This window comes from Brienomyrus brachyistius, chromosome 1 (assembly GCF_023856365.1).
Source record: "Brienomyrus brachyistius isolate T26 chromosome 1, BBRACH_0.4, whole genome shotgun sequence".
NCBI lineage: Eukaryota > Metazoa > Chordata > Actinopteri > Osteoglossiformes > Mormyridae > Brienomyrus > Brienomyrus brachyistius.
In genome coordinates, this window is record NC_064533.1 from 1,542,997 (window position 1) to 1,565,550 (window position 22,554).

The 22,554-nt window shown below is 44.6% G+C and overlaps 2 protein-coding genes across 8 annotated transcripts in view; both read left to right on the plus strand.

The window, feature by feature from the left end:
• LOC125744678 (caldesmon-like) overlaps positions 1-7,916 on the plus strand; it is an 85,077-nt gene extending 77,161 nt beyond the window's left edge. For 4 of the 7 annotated variants that reach the window (XM_049016777.1, XM_049016767.1, XM_049016787.1 and 1 more), the window contains 4 exons: positions 734-805; positions 1,444-1,512; positions 3,224-3,260; positions 5,807-7,916. In XM_049016777.1, coding sequence (XP_048872734.1) covers positions 734-805; positions 1,444-1,512; positions 3,224-3,260; positions 5,807-5,823 — 195 coding nt within the window. In that variant the 3' untranslated portion in view covers positions 5,824-7,916. The remainder of the gene's footprint in view (positions 1-733; positions 806-1,443; positions 1,513-3,223; positions 3,261-5,806) is intronic. The other 3 variants (XM_049016813.1, XM_049016798.1, XM_049016806.1) reach the window with 2 other exon arrangements.
• A 4,060-nt stretch (positions 7,917-11,976) lies between these two features.
• tnnt2e (troponin T2e, cardiac) lies at positions 11,977-21,888 on the plus strand. Its single transcript, XM_049016821.1, has 10 exons — positions 11,977-12,008; positions 13,772-13,793; positions 13,979-14,039; positions 14,153-14,269; positions 15,329-15,406; positions 15,642-15,755; positions 16,194-16,306; positions 17,632-17,722; positions 18,902-18,939; positions 21,697-21,888. The coding sequence occupies exons 3-10, from the start codon at positions 13,980-13,982 to the stop codon at positions 21,740-21,742; spliced, it is 657 nt and encodes a 218-aa protein (XP_048872778.1). The 5' UTR covers positions 11,977-12,008; positions 13,772-13,793; position 13,979; the 3' UTR covers positions 21,743-21,888.
• The last annotated feature ends 666 nt before the right edge of the window (positions 21,889-22,554 follow it).

Sequence of the window (22,554 nt, forward strand, 5' to 3'; positions counted from 1 at the left end):
GACACGCTGCCCATTCTCCCTAAGACTGAAATGCTGTCCATTCTCCCTAACACTGAAATGATGTCCATTCTCCCTAACAGTGACATGCTGTCCATTCTCCCTAACAGTGACATGCTGTCCATTCTCCCTAACACTGAAATGCTGTCCATTCTCCCTAACAGTGACATGCTGTCCATTCTCTCTAACAGTGACTCGCTGTACATTCTCCATAGAAATGGCATGCTGTCCATTCTCCCTAACAGTGACATGCTGTCCATTCTCCCTAACACTGAAATGCTGTCCATTCTCCCTAACAGTGACATGCTGTCCATTCTCCCTAACAGTGACATGCTGTCCATTCTCCCTAACAGTGACACGCTGTCCATTCTCCCTAACAGTGACATGCTGTCTATTCTCCCTAAGACTGAAATGCTGTCCATTCTCCCTAACAGTGACATGCTGTCCATTCTCCCTAACAGTGACATGCTGTCCATTCTCCCTAACACTGAAATGATGTCCATTCTCCCTAACAGTGACATGCTGTCTATTCTCCCTAAGACTGAAATGCTGTCCATTCTCCCTAACAGTGACATGCTGTCCATTCTCCCTAACAGTGACATGCTGTCCATTCTCCCTAACAGTGACATGCTGTCTATTCTCCCTAAGACTGAAATGCTGTCCATTCTCCCTAACAGTGACATGCTGTCCATTCTCCCTAACAGTGACATGCTGTCCATTCTCCCTTGCTACATAGGGGATGCACCCTGTTCTCTCCCTCTTCCTGGGCTTGTCTGTCTTCTGTACTTCTTCCCTCTCTATGGGCCAGGTATTGTATGGAAATAGAGACATTTATATATATTCATACAAAAAGTAGAAAGGTCTTTGTTTTATATATGAATTCATGAATTCACACACACATACTTTTAATTCAGGCCCTACATACCCCCCCCCCCCCAAAAAAAAATAAAAAATTAAATAAAATTCCATATCTTGAATTCAGAATTGCCTGCAGAGAGTCATATGTACAAATTTAAAGGAGTGTGTTTCGTTTTCCCTTGTCCCAGGGAAAGTAGCACCGGAACTGTTTGGATGCTCTTAGTCTGTTCCTGTGGGGGGCGCTCTCATCCCCTTTCACCTAGAAAAGAGCCCCCTGTCTGGCCCAGTCAAGCCACACTGATCTGGGTCATTTTGGACTGTTAGCAGTAGCTCTTCCAGCTTTATTATTGTTCCATGGGAGGGGAGCCAGACCGTAAGTGATCATTTCACGTTAAACCATTACAGTCACTGAAAGATCACACATCTACACCCTCCAACGATTCATGCCAGCAGTTTCGAGTCACCGAATATTTTCCAGCTTGTAGTTCCTTTACAAAGCTGCCAGAATGGCCACAGTTTACTACAAGGACCTTTCTACCTTTTGAGAGCTAAATTGGTTTTGTGATGTAAAATTACTCTCCCTGTTAGGACCTAAAGCCTGGTGATGTCACCAACAAGCGTGGCCTGTGGGAGAACAAGAACGTGCGTGCTGCCAAGGTAACCATGGAGATCCATGGATCCATTTTGTATTCCTCATTACATATCCTTCTGTATTTCTGAGAATATCCCCCAATCCCCCAAAGTGTTACGTATTCTATACAGGTTTTATTACCATGTATCAGCATTTAGCTGATAAACTTGTTATAACTTGGCTAGTTACATTCATTCATATCTCAGATGCTGAAAGACAATTCCTGTTTACCTGTTTGTTTCATTTGAAGCCTTCTCAAAGTTAGTTCACCTCACCTTAAAACTGGGATGAAAGGATGAGGTAAATGCATATGCAGTCCCCCCCCCCCCCCCCCACGGCTTCCAGACGCACTGATGTGGTCATTATCTCCCAGAAAGCAGAGCTTACAGGCTGCAGAGTAGGCACTGCAGAAATCCAACACTGCTTTGTGGAAATCCAGTGTGTAGCAAGCTCCGCCGGACACGGTCGTTCACCACATCCCGCTGATGCAGCCTTGCCCGCAAGGAACTTCACGGTCCCTAACTGGGTGTAGGCTGAGCTAATGGAAAGGCCTTGACTGCCTGCTGTTTTGTAGACTTGGCCTCCATGCCTGACTTATGATCTGCCTCAATGTCCACTTGGACAGTTCTATCCTGAAACTGGAGAGGCGCTGATTTAGGAGAGCGTAGCCAATCAGGGACCATGGCCATATTATTATATGCTATTATTAAGTTATTACACCATTTTATTACCTTATTATGGAGTGACTCAAAGTAGCAGCAGCAGACAGACCAAGCTGGGCCATTGGGGACTTCAGTCCGTTTTGTTAGTGGATGCTCTGACCTTTGACCTGAGACATGGATTATGGGTTCGCCGCTACACATTGGCCATGGTCAGAGGAACGCCCTTGTGAGCGCCTCTGGCCACGCCCACCTCCCCCTGCTTTCCTCCACCACCGGTCGCTCTGGTAGCTTTGTGGTGGCTGTGCACTTAACCCCCAGATATCACACCTTTACACTGCTGGCAAGCCCATGTGGATCTGATTAAATTAAAATTAAAGTACATGCTGCACCAGTTATAACTGTCAGTTCACTTGCTTCTATACCTTAAACTGTATACACTTTTGAGAAAAGTCTATCTTACGTTCTGAGCTGAGTTCAGCCCCCATGTGAGGTGCAAAGACGGTGTGGGCATTAGGTCTATGCTGTTCCCACTGCTGTTGTAGCATGCTCCAAGGCATGCTATTCTATGGAGAGAATGAATGCAACTGAAGAAGTGTCTCGTAGAGAAGGAGAGAGAATGACACTGCAGACTGGTGGCCTGGCTTTGATCCCCTGTAGCGCTCTGCGCCTCTGCGAACAGCTGCAGAACAGCTGCAGAAAAGCTGCAGAACAGCTGCAGAACAGTTCAGGGCTTAACTCAACGTTTTTGTTTTCTAGTATCTAAAGAGAAATTTATGATGCAGAACACTAAAAACCTAGTTTTCAGCAAGTGATATTGATAAGTGAATATGTTACAAATTTAAAGTAGAATGAAAGGAAAACAAAAATTACATTGTTGGCCTTCAGTGTAAAGGTGACGTCACACAGCAGCGCCGGGATATGGGAGCTGTTAAATACAAAATGCATTGTGGCACTAACACTCAGCATATAAACTCTCAGCATTTTTAACAGCTTATATAACACTCAGCTTATATAAAACTCAGCTTAAATAAAACTCAGCTTACTTAAACCTGCTTGTTTTTCTCCCTTTTTCCAGGTGACCGTTGGACAGAAGAGTAAATCTGTCACTAATGGTAAGTGAGCTGTGTGACCCAGATGCTTGTGGCACAACAATACTCTGCTTGTTGGATCTACTTGTTGAGCTACATAAGCTTGCTTCTCTGGAGACAGAGGAAATCACAGGCTGCCTTTTAAATTAAAAAGATTTTGGTCAGTTTTTGTATTTCTACATTTTTATGGCTTTGAGGTTAGGGATCTTTAATTACAATTATGAGTTATGAGCACACCGATACACAAGCAGAGGTGGAAAGTTCAGCTTCAGAAATTACAAATCCTTAACTGGTTGGTTTTAACAGAATCTTGGTCTGGATTCGAAAACTCCAAGCCTGAACTTTTCATCACTGTACATAACATACATAACAAGTACATGCATTTGTGCATCTACCGGAAGGCTGTTGGTACAAATCCCAGGGTCGGCAGAGTGATATCAGCACTGGGACCATGAGCGAGGCCCTTAACGCTGAGCGGCTCAAGCAACTGTCAGACCTTGCTTTCTCAAAAATGGGCATTGCTTTAGAAAAGAGGCTGCTAAATAAATAAAATGTAATATGACAGTTTGAGTTACACTGCATATACAAAAGTATTGGGACACCTGACCATTACACCTACAGGAACTTTTATGACATCCCAGTCTAAATCCATTGGCATCAATATGGAGTTGGTTCACTCTTTGCATGGGAATTTTTGCCCATTCATCCAGAAGAGCATTTGTGAGGTCAGGCGCTGATGTTGGACGTGAAGGCCTGGCTCATAATCTCCATTCTAGCTCATCCCAAACGTGTTTGATGGGGTTGAGCTCAGGGCTTTGTGCAGGCCAGCCAAGTTCTTCCACACCAAACTCACCCAACCATGTCTTTATGGACCTTGCTTTGTGCACTGGGGTACAGTCATGCTGGAACATAAAAGGGCCTTCCTGAAAATGTTCCCACAAAGTTGGAAGCATAGAATTGTATTTGTATGCTGAAGCATTAAGAGTTCCCTTCACTGGAACTAATGGGCCTAACCCAACCCCTGAAAAACAACCCCATACCATTATCCCTCCTTCACCAAACTTTACAGTTGGCACAATGCAGTCAGGCAGGTAACGTTCTCCTGGCATCCACCAAACCAGACTCGTCCACCAGACTGCCAGACAGAGAAGCATGATTCGTAACTCCACAGAAAATTTTTCCACTGCTTCAGATTCCGGTGGGAATGGTGCCTTACAGCATTCCGTCTGAGTGACCTGCCACTTCATAGCTGAGTTTCTGTTGTTCCTGAATGCTTCCACTTTGCAATAACACGACTTATATCTATCAGGGATATCTAGCAGGGAAGAAATTTCACAAGCTGTCATAATGCAAAGGTGGCATCCTATGACAGTACTATGCTTGATTTCACCGAACTCTTCACAACAACCCATTCTTTCATAAATATCTGCAAATCTGACCGCAGGGTGAGGTGCTTGATTATATGTGGCAATGGGTCTCAATGAAACACCTGAATTCAATGATTAAGCGGTGTGTCCCAATACTTTTGCCCATATAGTGTATATGTCAACCCAAAGGCCTGCCAGCCACCAGCTGCATCAACCTGTCCACAAACTGTGTGGATTCACAGGGATTTTTGTATTCTTTAAAATATTCTGGTCAAGGTATGAGAGGGAGGGGGCGCTGTGGGTGATGTGTGTCCCTGTGTCCTGTGTCCATGTCCCCCCAAGCCCTGAAAGGCGACGCGGGGTGGCCAGGATTCTCAGGGACGCGCCTGTAGGCTGTTATCACATCCCCACCCTCTATTTTTAAAGAAGCCCTCCTGCTCTGACCTTGTGTCCCAGTATAAAGAACCTTACACCCCCCCACTCAGGCTTCTGAATGCCAGGGGGGGTGCCACGTGCCTGACGCATGCCTGAGTGCAGCTGCTTGATTGTCGCATTACGGCTGCGCGCCTGGCCGGATTAGCGGAGCTCTGTATGGCTAAGCGCCCATATTCTCAGAGCGATGCGAGCTGTAAAGCCTCCTGTCTGGGGGTGGTGGAGAGGGTGGCAGGACCGGGGGGGTTTGGTGTTCTCCTGTTCCATGGCAGCCTCGATTGCGTGGTCAAGGTTGGCCAGGCGAAGCAGTGCGTCCAAAGCAGACTGAACGGAATAGCATTCCACATTTTGGGGCCACTGGAAATAGCTGTCCCTGGCCCTTACGGCCTACCCTTCCCATTCCCCAGCTGAAATAGACCTTCTGATGACGCTTAACTGACAGCCCAGTCACGCTCAATTATTCAAAGTGTCCCCGGCTTCAGGTGCATGTCACTGGCAGGTGTGTCACCAAGCGGCGTCTCATCCAGACTTTATTTATAGCGGAAGAATTAGCGCCAGGCTAACTCGCAGATCTGCGAAACAATTAAGGAAATCCAAGTGGATAAAGTGCCACTTCCTGCCCGCCTGAGAAAGCGCGGCGCGGAAAGCCAGGGCGTCTGCTCAGAGTCACGGCTCAGCTCTGACTCTCGCCACCCCGAGTCAGTACCACATGGCAGGTCGGTGAGCAGCATTTATGAAATATGACTGACAGTTCTGTTCTCTGTCTCTCAGCAGGAGTGGGACACTGACGACACCGGAACAGCTGAAAATGGCTGAAACCAACAATACGCAAGGCCCTCTTTCTTGCTTTGTACATTTTGAAAATCAAAAAAGTTGTTGTTTGTTTTTGCTTTTTTATTTTAAGGTTAAACCCAGGGTGGGGGGGGATGCAGAAACTAAAGAAAATGAGATTTATAGTAGCACTGAATTACAAGCCTGGCCTGTTTATCTGTTTGCCTCTATAACACTCCTGTCTCACACACACCTGTACGGCTGCACTGTGACATTCCAGCAAAGAAGTGTCCTTCTCCGACATTTACCACCAGCTTCTCAACATGATAAGACTTTGCACAAACAGTTCTGTCCTGGATCTCTCCCAGAAGGGTCACAGGATATTTTGTAACAAAAAAGAAAAATCCCCACTACTGCCACACCACGCGGATTTATTTCACTCTTCTAGAAAAGTGCCTGATATTTCGTATTATCAGTAGTGATTACAATTTCAGTCTGTTTGTTCACAGTAGGAATACAAACTGCACACATTGCTTAGATTAGGATCTCTGCTCATTTTTGCTTGCTGATAACATTTACCAGTAAAATAGTGGATTAATTTATGCATATATATATATATATATATATATATATATATATATATATATATATATTAAGGGACTGCTTATTGCACCGCTTTACATGTATGTGTGATTCTTGACACATGTAGTATTCTTATCACCAGCTATTAGAGAAAGCATTTAGGGGTAAAATATGATATAATTATGTGTCTATAAACGCAATTTGCCTTTAAGTCTGTTGATGTTCTGGAGGCTGGGATAGTGGGTGTTAAACCTTATTGTTCATCTAGTCCCATTCAGCCTTTGGCCCCTAGTGTCGGGGCGCTGGCCTTCGGTCACGGTAAATAAGACAGTGTGACAGCAGCGAGACGGGCTGAGGCGGCGCACGGCAGGGGCCTCCTGGTGCTTCTCCGCTGTGTGACGACGCTCGGTACCAGCAGACACCGAGACTGAAACAGGGCAGAGATCCAGCTGCAGGCCAGTCACTGTCCCGAGGGATGAAAACTGCACTGTGGTCTTGCATTTCTGCTATTAACGCATAAATTACTGTCACAAACACTACATATGGAGTTCAGGGAAGAAGAGATGTCCTACAGACCTTACTATGAGAGTAAGTAAGGCCTAAAGGTACATACTGTTCAGGTAGCCTGCCACTAAGGCGGAGTTAAAGCCCATTTTAAGGCGAACAATCTTATTCACCAACTTCCACATCGCAAAGGAGCATCAAAGTGTAATGTTGTTTTCATGCATTATGACGTTTTCTGATCTGGTAATGTAATACTCTTTTTCATTGTTGTTCTGATGCCTGAATTTGTGTCAAAATAATGCAGAATAGAATGCATTGAATAGACCGGAATGAAAAACGATCACTCGTTTCACCTTTGGCTGTGAACCAGATGAAATGATAGATGTGCTTTTGTGATCACAGATGTAATTTGGTTAAGCACTTGACTGTCTTGCTCAGGATCATGTCGCAGGTGTGAAGTACGACATTTAGGGAGTGACATTGCGAATCGGACACAAACCACAATCGTGTTCGTACACAACCCTAGGAGCTGGAACCCAAATTAGAACCATCCGTGTCACTGGACTCTATCTCATGTTACTGTGGTATTCCAAAGGCTTGGCCGGTAAATCCAGGCCGTATAACACTTTATTATTCTTTATTGGAAGGTCAGTACTGCTGGCTTGGGCCCTGCTCACTTTATTTTTAAGCTAACAACCATGGTAATAGTCCATGAGACCATGGTGTCTGGCTTCTCAATAAAACGTCTGATTTTCCAGTAGAACTGCTTGGAAATCTGTTCACTCCTTTTCTGACAATGAAATAAATTCCCTAAACTGTGTTTGGCAATTTTTGTCTCCTGTTAATGTTTCAGTTTTTCCAAACACACCTGTGCATCGTATTGGAATTAATAGAGCCCTCAAAAGTAACTGCCATTATTCTACAGCTATTAAAGGTTTTGTTTGTTGTGATGAAGAGCTTTACATCATAACTGTTTTTTATGCAATGTGCAAATGACTCTGCAATAAAGACGTAACTGTTCAAAGGTGTCATGTGCTTTCGTAATCCTTCGACTAGCCTGTTTAAAACATTTGCCAAAGGTGCTAAAGTGCTTTTACAGCCCTTCAGGCATAAAATACACAGAAAACATCAATGACAAAGATGGAATCCAGCTTCTGTTCGCATATATGCTTCTTCAGTCTAACAATAGATAATGCTTTTGCGGACTGGCCAATCACGGGGCAGATAAGTCACATGACCAGGGAGGGCTGTATATTGTAAGCCTTGAAGTCTGACTCAAGCTGTCTGAATTCTGCACAGCAAAGAATAAGAGACACGTTCCCCAGGTGTAGGTGTCACAGGTAAGAGGAGTGCTTGTCTGCCTGTGGCGTGAATTCTGTTGTGGAAGTATGATTTGCTTGAATCCGGAGATCTGCTTCTGAGGAGTGTCTAACATCAGTACGAGGTGGTAGGAGCTGGTAGCAGGTAGGCACCTGATCACATGGCACATGTTACACATCCCATTCTCTGTCAGCGCCAAGCCTGGGACGGCTGCATGCTTTGGGGTTTTACGTTAAAACGGGTTTTAAAGCAGCTATCCGTCACCTTCCCTACCTGCTCTCGGCTTTCGGAGCGTGGCGTTGGGGGGGGCGGGTGACCACAGGCACCACGTTGAATGCACTTAATGCCTCGATGAGATGTTTAATCGTCTGTGAATCCTCAGCGGATTGATCATGAGTCCTTGGAGATGTGTGCTGGCTGGGAGCCACAGGACCAGCCCCCGGGGTCTCAGATGTGTTTTTTGAGCTCCAGCTCGCTGCATCCCAGGCATTTCTGTACGATAATAATGCACGTACGTCTGCTTATGTTGGATGAGAAATTAAGGTGGCTTTTATACTGTAGCACAGTATTCCCCACAAAAGTTAGACCTGCAAAGCTAAAGTCCCTTGAGCTGCTGTATAGAAAGTTAACAACAGTTGGACAGACATACCATCAACATGTATTCACAGCGCAAACTCGGCCTGTTTGGATTATCCATCGAGCAGGAGCCGACGTGGTAATTAGAAACATGACATTATTTCTCATCTCGTTCCGTACCTCCCTGGCTTCTCCAGGCAAGGCCAAGACTGTGGTGACCTTGAGCAGGAAGCTGTGGAGTTCATGAGGAGGAAATGGGGAACTTTTAGGAGTCGCAGTGTAAACACACTGCAGCCCTATGATTTAACAATAGATTCCAGTCGAGCTTGTTTGTCCTTCAGAGGACACAGTCATTCTACGCCCAGATGGTCCCCTACACTTAAAACCCAAAAGGAATTACCCCGTGATTATAGTCATTGTCTGCAAAAGCCTGCCCTTGCTATAGCCTGGCTGAACGCTCTGGGATGTATGAGAAATGTTATGTCAAATTCTGCACAGTCCGACCCCACTGTGCAGCCTCAAAATTAGACCTCGAGGGACCATATGGCGTGATTTATTGTCACTCTAAAGGGGCCGTGGTTCAGTTAGGCCAAGTTACATTGTTTGGAAGAGAGCTTCACACCTGTCTCAAGCCATTTTCATGTATGTTCTCCAAATATAGCCTCCGCTAGCACTGCCTAACTCGTCCTTCCATTTTTAAAATTTATTTTTATGAGGATAGATATATTGAAGCCTTTTTTAGTTTTATTGAACTTTATACAAAGTCATACTCTCCGTGGTTTATTTATTTTCAGGTGAGGGGCAGTGGGTCAGTCTGTGTCTTTGCTCAGTCTGAGTCTTTGGTCAGTGTGCGACTCCTACAGCAAATTTACCAGTATCATCGTCATCATGTCATTGTGTGTATCTGTATATTTAACCGACTGACACTCCTGAGTGCGCGTGAAATGGGTGAGTGTGGATCCTCTTTTGTGAATCGATCCTACTGGTTGCATGATCTGTGCACATGATTGTTGAACATTGTTGAGCAAGCATGACTGCGTCCGTGACCCCGGGTTTGTGCGTGTGATTGGGTCTGTCACCCAGGGGAGCCAAGGGTACAATTTCAACCCCCCTTATCATACTGCACTTGTATTCCAGGCCGGAATATGTCCAGTGCATTCCGCACTGGAGGGGGGATTAAGTAAAGGTCAAGTGAAGCCCTTTGTTGTGGTGTCATTGCAGGGGACTACAAAGTGTGATGTGGGCCAGGGGAGAGGTGGGGGGGGGGTGAGATGGGGGGGGGTGGTTCTAAACCTTCTAATTATTATGGTGATCAGTTCCTCTGGCATATAAACTGAGCAGGAAACATACATAACTGGAGTTTCAATGTCACCTGCTGAAAATGACAGTTGGATTCCCGAGGGATCCAGTATCTGGCTGTGATTCCTGTCTTTCCGCTTGATCCAGCTGCACTCAGACATGGCTGATGTGGAAGAATTAGCAGAGGAGGTGGAAGAAGTACAGTAAGCATTTTACCTTACGCTTTGATGCTCACCTTTCCATATTAAATGTTCCATCAGTTTACATTTGACTGCTATGATTAAAATCCCATCAAATTCATGTAACCAACACAGACCTAATCATCTAATCCTCTATAAATCTAATATTTCCCACATTCTGCCTTTTTTTCATGTCCTCCATTTTTGGTAAAGGGAAGAAGGTAAGATCCTCGATGAGTGAATTTCCTTACTACTTTTACATTATTCATCAGTAACTCTAACAGTTGTACATATTAACTGATCTTACCTCTGTACACTAGAGGCGGAGGCAGCAGAGGAAGGTAATTATCTTTTGGATGAGCGCAATTTGCATTACAAGATACATTATCTATCTTTCTATCTGCTTATACATGACAGACAGAAATACAGACAGAGATACAGGCAGACAGGAAGACAGACATACACACAGAAAGACAGACAGACAGGCAAACAGACAGACAGACATACAAACAGACAGACAGACTGACAGATAGATAGATAGATAGATAGATAGATAGATAGATAGATAGATAGATAGATAGATAGATAGATAGATAGATAGATAGATAGATAGATAGATAGATAGATAGATTCCAACTTTGTGGGAACAGTTTTATATATCAATTTGAATTTGATTAATAAATATGTTTATAAATGATAAGCTAATTTCAATATACTGGCACCTTTTCTAAAGGATGTACTATCCCTGTGTTTGCCTGTCACCCCTAACAAACAGTAACCAGCGTATAGAAAGAGCTACGATTTCTTATTTATTTTGAGACATTATTCGATTGGAGGCACATTTCTGGTAACTAGTGACACTGGAGCACATTAGTGATCCTGCCTGGGATGTAAACTAGGAGCAGCCCAGCATTACGCAATTATTTGGGAATCCTTTGTGGTGGTGAAGGATTAGCCTGTAAAATAATGACAATCTTTATAAGTCGTTAACTCACTTTTATTCTTATTTTTGTCTCATACAAAAATAGTGACTGAAACAAAAGGTAAATATTTATTCCTTAATTTTAGTTGTGTGCAGGGCCCATTCCCTGCAGTCTCACACTGTGTCATCTATCATAAAAACTGCGTGATTAACTATCTAGCAGGAAATGCACTACATTATTAAGAACAGTTAGTGTATATTTATGCCTGAATATAAATATGCATGCCTAAGAGAGCAGTTACATTTTATTCTGCATCTTCCGCACATTAGCTCCCTGTAAAACTGTTTGGTATGATAAGCTGAAGTTTTCTCCACATTACTACCATTCCTTTACGCCCTTTCCCTTTTTCTCACCCATAAAATGATATAATCAGTCATTTTATGTAAACCCAGTGACTAAACAGCCCAGTTAGTCTGTTATTGTCAAAAAGAATCTGTGCCTGTGAGTGTATTATAAGCTTTGTGTATCCTCAAGGCTGCTGGGAAATGTAGTTCTGTTTTTAACTGAGGCATGTCCTTTTAAGCATGGAACACAGATGCCTACATTTAACTCAGCAATGTTGAGCCATGAGCTCACTGGACTCTCCTACGCTCTTTACTCACCAAAATTCCTGTTTTTTTTTCTTTTCCACAGAGGAAGGTATGTGACCTTTTAAATCCCTTTTATTAGCATCTATGAGCTCATGGATTTGCCCTTAATTTCAGAACTATTAATACCTCCCCGCTTAACACATAGCCCCAGCTGAAGAGGAAGCTACAGGTGATTACAGATGTCCTCAAGCACAACCATCACTGTCTCCAGCACCCAACTGACTTAACGTACTCGACTGACTTATTCTGTTAATGTTCATCGTGATTATGGTCTTAAACACCTCTGACATTTTTTCTGCTTCTCCTTTTATCACCGTTTCCACCACCTACAGAAGGTAAACTTTGTGGTTCAAAAATGAGCTAGATGCTATTCATAGGGTTGCCAACTCTCACACATCTGGTGTGACACTCACGCTATCAGACTCTCACACATCTGGTGTGACACTCACGCTATCAGACACACATCTGGTGTGGCACTCACGCCATCAGAATCTCACACATCTGGTGTGACACTCACGCTATCAGAATCACACATCTGGTGTGACACTCACGCTATCAGACTCACACATCTGGTGTGACACGCTATCAGAATCTCACACATCTGGTGTGACACACGCTATCAGACTCACACATCTGGTGTGACACTCACGCTATCAGACTCACACATCTGGTGTGACACTCACGCTATCAGAATCTCACACATCTGGTGTGACACTCACGCTATCAGACTCACACATCTGGGGTGACACTCACATAATCAGACTCTCACACATCTGGTGTGACACTCACGCTATCAGACTCACACATCTGGTGTGACACGCTATCAGAATCTCACACATCTGGTGTGACACTCACGCTATCAGACTCACACATCTGGTGTGACACTCACGCTATCAGACTCACACATCTGGTGTGACACTCACACTTTCAGACTCTCTCACGTCTGGTGTGACACTCACATAATCAGACTCTCACACATCTGGTGTGACACTCACATAATCAGACTCTCACACATCTGGTGTGACACTCACGCTATCAGACTCACACATCTGGTGTGACACTCACGCTATCAGACTCTCACACATCTGGTGTGACACTCACATAATCAGACTCACACATCTGGTGTGACACTCACGCTATCAGACTCACATCTGGTGTGACACTCACGCTATCAGACTCTCACACATCTGGTGTGACACTCACATAATCAGACTCTCACACATCTGGTGTGACACGCTATCAGACTCTCACGCATCTGGTGTGACACTCATGCTTTCAGACTCTCACACATCTGGTGTGACACTCACGCATTCAGACTCACACATCTGGTGTGACAATTACGCTTTCAGACTCTCACACGTCTGGTGTGACACTCACGCTATCAGACTCTCATGCATCCGGCGCTTTCAGACTCTCACACATCCAGCGTGAAACTCACGCTATCAGACTCTCACACATCCAGCGTGAAACTCACGCTATCAGACTCTCACACATCTGGTGTGACACTCACGCTTGCAGACTCTCACACATCCGGCGTGACACTCACGCTTGCAGACTCTCACACATCCGGCGTGACACTCACGCTTGCAGACTCTCACACATCCGGCGTGACACTCACGCTTGCAGACTCTCACACATCCGGCGTGACACTCACGCTTGCAGACTCTCACACATCCGGCGTGACACTTATGCTATCAGACCCTAACTCTCACCCAACAAATCACGCAAAATTACCTACATCAAAATATTTGGGTAGTTTGCCAACCTTACACACTGCATGTACATGTGAATGTGTGTGCAGACTTGTCTCGAATCAAAAATCTCACTCCAGCCAGCTGGCCAAAGTTGGCAGCCCTGTCATCATTAGCCAGTATCGCCAGTGCTGAGGCAATACAAAATGACTCACATTCTCTCTCCTGTGTTACTTAACAGACGACTCCAAGCCCAAGCCAAAGTGAGTAGTTTGTATTCTTTGATGTCATACTGGTTACCAAATCAGACATGCATGGCAGAGTTCTGCATGGTGCAGAATCAATATGAAGCAGTCCGTTTTGCACTGTCCTGACATAATGCTCACTGTAGAATTTAATACAACGGTTTGTAAAAGCTGTTTCACATCCTGCATTTCTCTTTTAACAGGATGTTTATGCCAAATATTGCACCACCGAAGATACCAGAGGGTGAGAAAGTGGACTTTGATGTGAGTGGAATTTCAAGTCACGTATTTTGTGGTATTTTATGTCCAAATAAACATTTATATGCATGTATTTGATGATCCTGATGATCCTCTTTGCGACCTGACGGGGCGGGCAGGACATTCACAGGAAACGTCAGGAGAAAGACCTGCAGGAGCTGCAATCCCTGATTGAGGCCCATTTTATCCAGAGGAAGAAGGAGGAGGAGGAGCTCATCGCCCTGGTCAACCGCATTGTAAGTCCTCAACCCTCTGAGGGGGAATAGATAGATAGATAGATAGATAGATAGATAGATAGATAGATAGATAGATAGATAGATAGATAGATAGATAGATAGATAGATAGATAGATGATGGATGGATGGATGGATGGATGGGTGTGACATGTGACAGGCACATTTATCCAGGAAAGCAGGGCCAAGCAGTTGCTCAACAACCCAATGGCGAAATCACTCTGCTGGCTTTGGGATTCAAACCAGCAACATTCTGGTGGCGGGCACAGAGGTCTAGCTCACTGAGCAGTGGTGGGCACAACTAACCGAAAAGTTATCTTTGATAACTGCTAATCCACTAAAATATTTTGCGGAAGCTACGGTATCCGCTAACTACTAATTAGCCTTCCACTAGCTTTTATTATATGAATTCAGCTTGGGTTTGATTTTACGCTCTGAAACCCTTAAAACATACCCAAAGAGCTGAAATTCTAACCTGTTTAGTAATTAAGTTTCGCAGGGCTGGAATGGTTACCTGGGGGTATTTAGGACTTACTCAATTGGGAATCGTTGGATCATGTCTCTTGAATAAATTTTCTTTCATTGATATTCCATTTGCGAGGTATAAGCATTTTTGTCGGAGGAGTCCTAGTCCGCCACTGGCTCATGCTGACATTTTGCCCTCAGTGAAGCCACTTGGGGACTACAAACATGGTGCCGTTTACCCAGAACCAGAAATGAGGGTTAGGGTTAGGGTTAGGGTTAGGGTTAGGGTCTCAGCTCTTTATTGGTCTATATCTCTGTCAATCAGAACCCAGGAAATAAAGCAAAATAACTAGGGGCCAAAGCAGGATTTCTTGCTTAGCCGGATAACTTGTTGTGTTTACGGTAGTCTGTACTAAATGTAAGTGAACATTTACATTTACTGTATTAGCAATCTGAGAGGAAAAGGACATGTGATCGTCTATGGTTACAAAACAGGTCAACGGGTGAAAGGTGGTTCCCCGGTAGGTTCAAGTCCACAGGTCAGGCTGGCTGGCGTTTAGTGTGTGCCAGAAATGTGCTGTTCTTTCGTGTCTGCAGGAAAAGCGGCGAGCTGAGCGAGCAGAGCAGCAGAGGATCCGTGCGGAGAGGGAGAAGGAGAGGCAGGCCAGGCTTGCGGTGAGGGACCCCTTCTCTCCTTATTCCGGGCAACCCGTGTCACACGCAATACACAATGGGACAGAAACTGCACACAACACGTGTTGAACACACCAAAAAAGTACCGAATACTAAATGCACCGTACAGTATATAGCAGTAGCAGATATCATATAATCATAAAGCACACATCAAGAGAAAATTACCTTCAAGAGTTCCTTCAGGACATTGACTTCTGAATGGACTTCTCTCCTGCAGGAGGAGAAGGAAAGGAAGGAACAAGAAGAACAGCGCAAGAAGCAAGATGAGGATGCCAAGAAGAAGAAGGTCCTGACCAACATGACTCATCAGTATGGAAGCATCCAGCAGAAGGTGAGCTTTGCACTGACATTAAGGGAGCTGTCATTGGCTGAGGAGCCTGTGTATGTACGCATACAGCTGATATTAGGTGGCTGTCATTGGCTGAGGAGCCTGTGTATGTATGTATACAGCTGATATTAGGTGGCTGTCATTGGCTGAGGAGCCTGTGTATGTACGTATACAGCTGATATTAGGTGGCTGTCATTGGCAGAGGAGCCTGTGTATGTACGTATACAGCTGATATTAGGTAGCTGCCAATGGCTGAGTTGCTGTTGTGTGTATGTAAACAGCTGTGAATGAACACAGCCGCCAAAATCAGCTGTCATCTGACTGTAAGTAAAGACTAATTAAAAATACAATAAAATGAACAAAGAGAGCATTCCAGCTCCTATTAAAAGGGGCATTCAACCAAATCATGCCACCCTAAGATGATCCACTGCTGACTTCCAGGGTGAGGGTCGCAAAGGAGCCAAAAAACAAACTGAGAGAGAGAAGAAAAAGAAGATTCTGGCTGAGAGACGGAAGGCCCTGAGCATCGACCACCTGAATGAGGACAAACTAAAGTAAGCTGCATGTGATCAGAGTAGAAGTGAAATTCTTATCCCAAGACAGCAGGATAGGGGACAGGTGCATAGGGGACAATGATACAGACACCAGTGCAATATAGGATAAACAGCAGTGAGATAAGACAGATATATGGGGGACAATAGGACAGACAGCAGTGCGATATAGGACAGACCGCAGTGTGATAAGACAGATATATGAGGGACAATAGGACAGACAGCAGTGCGATACAGGACAGACAGCAGTGTGATAAGACAGATATATGGGGGACAATAGGACAGACAGCAGTGCGATACAGGACAGACAGCAGTGTGATAAGACAGATGCATGGGGGACAATAGGACAGACAGCAGTGCGATACAGGACAGACTGCAGCGTGATAAGACAGATATATGGGGGACAATAGGACAGACAGCAGTGCGATACAGGACAGACTGCAGTGTGATAAGACAGATGCATGGGGGACAATAGGACATACAGCAGTGCGATACAGGACAGACAGCAGTGAGATAAGACAGATATATGGGGGACAATAGGACATACAGCAGTGCGATACAGGACAAACAGCAGTGTGATAAGACAGATGCATGGGGACAATAGGACAGACAGCAGTGCGATACAGGACAGACAGCAGTGAGATAAGACAGATGTATGGGGGACAATAGGACAGACAGCAGTGCAATACAGGACAGACAGCAGTGAGATAAGACAGATATATGGGGGACAATAGGACATACAGCAGTGCGATACAGAACAAACAGCAGTGTGATAAGACAGATGCATGGGGGACAATAGGACAGACAGCAGTGCGATACAGGACAGACTGCAGTGTGATAAGACAGATATATGGGGGACAATAGGACATACAGCAGTGCGATACAGGACAGACTGCAGTGTGATAAGACAGATGCATGGGGGACAATAGGACAGACAGCAGTGCGATACAGGACAGACTGCAGTGTGATAAGACAGATGCATGGGGGACAATAGGACATACAGCAGTGCGATACAGGACAGACAGCAGTGAGATAAGACAGATGCATGGGGGACAATAGGACATACAGCAGTGCGATACATGACAGACAGCAGTGTGATAAGACAGATATATGGTGTGGCTGCTAATGCACTGGACGTGCTTTACAGAGAAGAGGAATCTGAAAGCGTGTGGACTTCTTAAGGAATGAATCAGACCTGAGACCTCTTGGTAAAATATCTGGTCTCCCATTTGTTTAACTAAAGAGCCAGTGGTGGTCTGATAACCAGGGTTACTCTGGTAACACGTGCAGGGACACATTCTGTCCACTGACTGACTCTCGCATCACAGAGAAAAGGCCACTGAGCTCTGGCAATGGATGATGCAGCTGGAAGCGGAGAAGTTTGACCTCACAGAGAAACTGAAGAGGCAGAAATATGATGTAAGTACTGCAAAGAAGTGCGGCGTCTTATGGATCCACCAAAGTACTTCATTATTTATACATCTCACAGGTCACCTAAGTCTGACTGGACTCAAAACAGCATTATAATGAAAGAAAAAAAATCCTTAAATCAATCAATTCCAGATGTGCAGTTTTTTGTGGTTTTAACAGCATCCTATGAATCATTGGGGCTTTTATGATTGAATATAATACCCACATTTAGAGATTCTGTTAAATGTCAAGTATTATACTTGTGTGATTAATCTAAAATCCATAATTTATATCACAGTGCCATAAAAATGAAAGTTTGCCGGTATGTATTACCATCTGCTGCAGTAAAATGACCAACTTGTTCATAACTATGAATGAACAGTGAGTGGAAGGAAAACGAACCATCGAAACCTCGGAGTGTAACCCGTGATCGTAACGGGAACCCGTTACTGGAGTCATTACCTGCCTCTTGCTCTCTTCCTTTGTATATTTACCTTCCAGGACACGCACCAGTGATGGGTCCTGGCACTGTTTGGTGTGTAAGGCATATTCTGTTTAGTAATCAACTTTAAATATCACACCACAAGAGAATTACTCTCCTAAGAATGCATTTCCACCCAATTATTTATCTGTACATTTACACAACATTGCTTAAACGTTAACTATTAACAGGGGTAAAACTGCAGTTTCAGAAGCCTTCATATGGCCTGAATCTCATGGGACAGTCATGGGACAGTCAGGAATAGGAGTCAGGTCACTGGTAGCTGATGTAAGCAGCAGAGGGCACTGTAACCGTGCGCGACACGTCCCACAGCACACCTGAGCAGAGGGGCCTTCCCAGCTCACGGACCTAAACCTGTTAACTTGCTTCCAGATGTGTGTGCTCCAGAACCGAATCAATGAACAGCAGAAGTTGTAAGTAACTGGTGTGAAGGCGTAATCCCCCAAAACTCACCCCCCACTCCCCACCCCCCACCCCTGCACGGTAGTCTACAGTCAGTCAAATCCAGCCCCTGGATCCGGACGGGGGGCGATGGCCCCCGTGGGGTGGCCGCTGTCGAATACAGGTGATGCTTTTGGCCAGCAGGGGGGCCGTGGCCCCGCAGACAGCTGGGAGGACTTCGCAGGGCCCCTGAGTCCCCAGTGCATTCCTGAGCTTAGCTAAGCTTCCGTGTGTGTCCTCCACAGATCACTCAGCTCCTGGCTCGCGTTCAGGATCACCAGAGGTAAGTCCATGGAGACACACACTGGCCATTGTCTGCCCCAAATTTAAGATGCGGGGGTGTCTGTGGGACGCTCTTGGCCAGAGTGCGGTGAGTTCGGCCTTCTTGGAAAGGCCTTCACATGACTTGAGGCAAAAGTGTCCTGTTTTTCAAATGATCCTCAACCCCGTTTCCAAAAGAGTTGGGATGCTGTGCAAAATGTAAATAAATACAGAATGCAATGAATTGCAAATCATATAAACCCATATTTTATATACATAAAACCCATATACACAAAGACAATATATCAAATGCTGAAACTGAGAAATGTTATTGTTTAATGTCAAATATATGCTCAGTTTGAATTCGATGTCAGCAACGCATTTCAAAACTGTTGGGACAGAGGCAACAAAAGACTGGAAAGGTTGTGTGATGCTAAAACAAAACACCTGCTTGAATATCTCACAATTAATTAGGTTAATTGGCATCAGGTCAGTAAGATGACTGGGTATAAAAAGAGCCTCCCAGAGAGGCAGAGTTTCTGGGCAGTGAAGATGGGGAGAGGTTCACCACTCTATGCAGTGAAGATGGGGAGAGGTTCACCACTCTATGCAGTGAAGATGGGGAGAGGTTCACCACTCTATGCAGTGAAGATGGGGAGAGGTTCACCACTCTGTGAAAGATTGTGTGGGCAAATAGCACAACAATTTAAGAATAATGTTCCTCAATGTAATATTGTAAAGAATTGGGGAATTTCATCATCTACGGTACATAATATTTTTCAGATTCTGAGAATCCAGAGAAATCTCTGTAAAATCTGAAAAGCAGCACTGGACAGCCGTGATCTGGCTTCCACAAATGCAGGATGAAGAAACCATGCTCCAGAGAAGCAGTGGACTCCTCTGCGCTCAATCTCGTTTAAGATGGACTCGGGAAAAATGGAAAATTGGCCTGCTGTCTAACAGAGAAAAATCTCTAATTCTTTTTGGAAATAGTACACATTGCGTCCACCGGGCTAAAGAGGAGGGACCTTCCGCTGATAACAAGCTGGATGGTCCAAAGTCAGCATCCAAGTTGTTGTGGGGAGTTTATTAGTACCCATGGCTTGGGCAACTTGCAGTTTTGGGACGGCACCATTGATGCTGAATAGAGATTTTGGAGCAACACATGCTGCCATACAGATGTCTTTGTCAGAGACGGCCTTGGATATTTCAGCCAGTGCCAAACTGCATTCTGCATGCGTGACAACAGCATGGCTCCGTAGTAGGAGTCCGGGTGCTATAGTGGTCTGCCTGCAGTCCAGACCTGTCACCCACTGAAAACATGTGGTGCATCATTAAATGAAAAATAGGAGACCCCAAAATGTTGAGCAGTTGAAATCCTATATCAGGCAAGAATAGGACAAAATTTCACCTTCGAAAGACTAGCATTTACTGTTGTCTTTGTTCTATTTTCAATTCAATATGGATTTATATGATTTGTAAATCCTGTTTTTATTTACATTTTACACTGCTTCCTGACCTCTTTGGAAATGGTGCTGCATAACAGGCATAAAGAAAAGTAAGAGAAAATGTGGCATTTTGAACAGCTTTTTAAAAATCATTTGCTTAAAATTTTAAGTAGTTCCAATTGGCCATTGGTCAGTATTACCATCCAAAAAGATGCTCCCCTTCCTTTTGCTGTGCTGACCCCCTGCATGCATGCAGAGTGCACCAATGCTCCACAGTGCCCTGCAGTCACATGACCTCGCTCCGTCTCAAGCTGGGCCATGTGATTGGCTCGCACCATTGAGCAAGACCGAGTCAAAGGGAAGCTGAACAGGGGTGCAGTACCAAACATCTCCACCTGACCAGTTTCACTAAATGCCCCCCCATCAAGAAAATTTCACCACCTTCCCCAACTGCGCCACCTGGGATGATCCTGACTCTCGCCTCCCAGTGTCTGACCTTAACTGCAAGTGTACAAAACAAAATGACAATGTCATAGTGCCACTTAATCAAAAAAGAACTTCAACATGGAAGCTCCCTAGATATCTATGGAAGCCTTATAACCGAAAGCTTCTGCCAGAAGCTACAGTGTCTTCAGAGGTTATGAAGCCATACTCACCCCAAAAAGGCTGCACGAAGGAAACGTGTGCAGCAGAAGTTATAGACGGATGAATTTTGGCTGAAGCACGCACTGCGATGACCTCATATCCATGAAGCGCAAATTGAAAGAAAATTGTAGGTCAATCAGCTGCTGGGATAATGATCATCCTGGTAAAATTCCGGGCCCCGCATGCTCTGTCCTCATCAGTTTGATCATAAACACCTGTTTTCATCTAGTTTGTTGTCTTTTCACAATGCATGCCTGATGAGTCATTTTGAAGTCAGTCTTTCAGTCTACTCCTGCACAGAGGTGGAGATTTCAGGTACAGAGAGTACAAATCCAGACCAGGATTTTGTTTCAACCAAAAAGTTGGGTACTCTCAAAAGCTGAGCGACTCTTTATACTCAACTGATTGGTTGTAACAAAATCCTGGTCTGGATTTGTACTCTCTGAACCTGAAATCTCCACCTCTGCTCCTGCATTCAGGTGTGTCTCAGAGGATGTAAGTGGTAAAAATTCTTAATTTTAAAAGTTCATTCAAAGTGTTTTTTAACAGAAGAAAATACAAGTTATATAAAATATGGACTGAGAAAGTTCCTGTCTCTACCTTAAATGATGCAATGCTGTAATCTGCTGCCATCTAGTGGCCAAACGTAATGCTTGCATTTTCATAGCCTGTGCTCTCTTTTTCAGCGCCAAAGGCCGTGGCAAGGGCAAGATGGGAGGCCGGCTGAGGTAAAGGGAGAATGGCAGGTGGCAGCAGGAGGCTCCGGAGGGAAGCAGACAAAGACAGTGTGGCTGTTTTCCAGCTATTTCTTGCTGCACTGGGAGCATTCAAGTTCATTTGGATGTATAATATGTACAAATAAAGCAATCACTGCACTGGCTGTTTGTACTACCCAAGTTAGTACCCATAAATTCTTCAAATCTTAAAATAAGGCCCTAACGAATAACAGGGAAACACGTACCACCACCTCTTTTATGAGGGCTAGATTTTTTAAAATATCCCTTAAACTCAAAACTCACCTTCAGTCAGTTTTTAGCTCATAACTAGTGATGGACAAAACGACACCTCATGAACTAGATGCAGTATTTTTTAAGCCCACTAGGTGGTGCCCTTGGTTTGCTTTGGGGCATGCTTGGTGTCCTTTTGGAACAAGTACAGTAAGGGGTCTCTGCATCTGTAATAGCATTAAGCTACGAAACAGCAGCGAATTATGAAAAAGTAAGAATCTGAAATAGCGAGTTTTTCCTTTTGAAAAGGATCACAGCTTTGGGTGCCGTCAGACTAGACTTACGCTTCAAAGTCATAACAGATCAAGAGCAAGAGATCCTACTACTGGTACAAACATGTATTAGGCAGCGGAGGACAAAGGGAGAGAGGAATGCGGATTAGTGGCAGGCCCCCCGACTAGCCTGCGCAGCTCCAGACGAGACCACCCACATGGGCACGCATTTTAAAGATGCACTTCCCTTTTCATCATTTTATCAGTTACATCCCAACAGCTTAGCACATTTAGTAAAACGCACCTGCAATGTGCCCACATATTT

Excerpts from the sequence above, each read along its gene's own strand:
- tnnt2e (XM_049016821.1), top strand. The coding sequence starts at position 13,980 with ATGTTTATGCCAAATATTGCACCACCGAAGATACCAGAGGGTGAGAAA. Across the intron at positions 17,723-18,901 it reads TGAAGAGGCAGAAATATGAT|ATCACTCAGCTCCTGGCTCG; the intron begins GTAAGTACTGCA and ends TGTCCTCCACAG. Across the intron at positions 18,940-21,696 it reads CGCGTTCAGGATCACCAGAG|CGCCAAAGGCCGTGGCAAGG; the intron begins GTAAGTCCATGG and ends TCTCTTTTTCAG.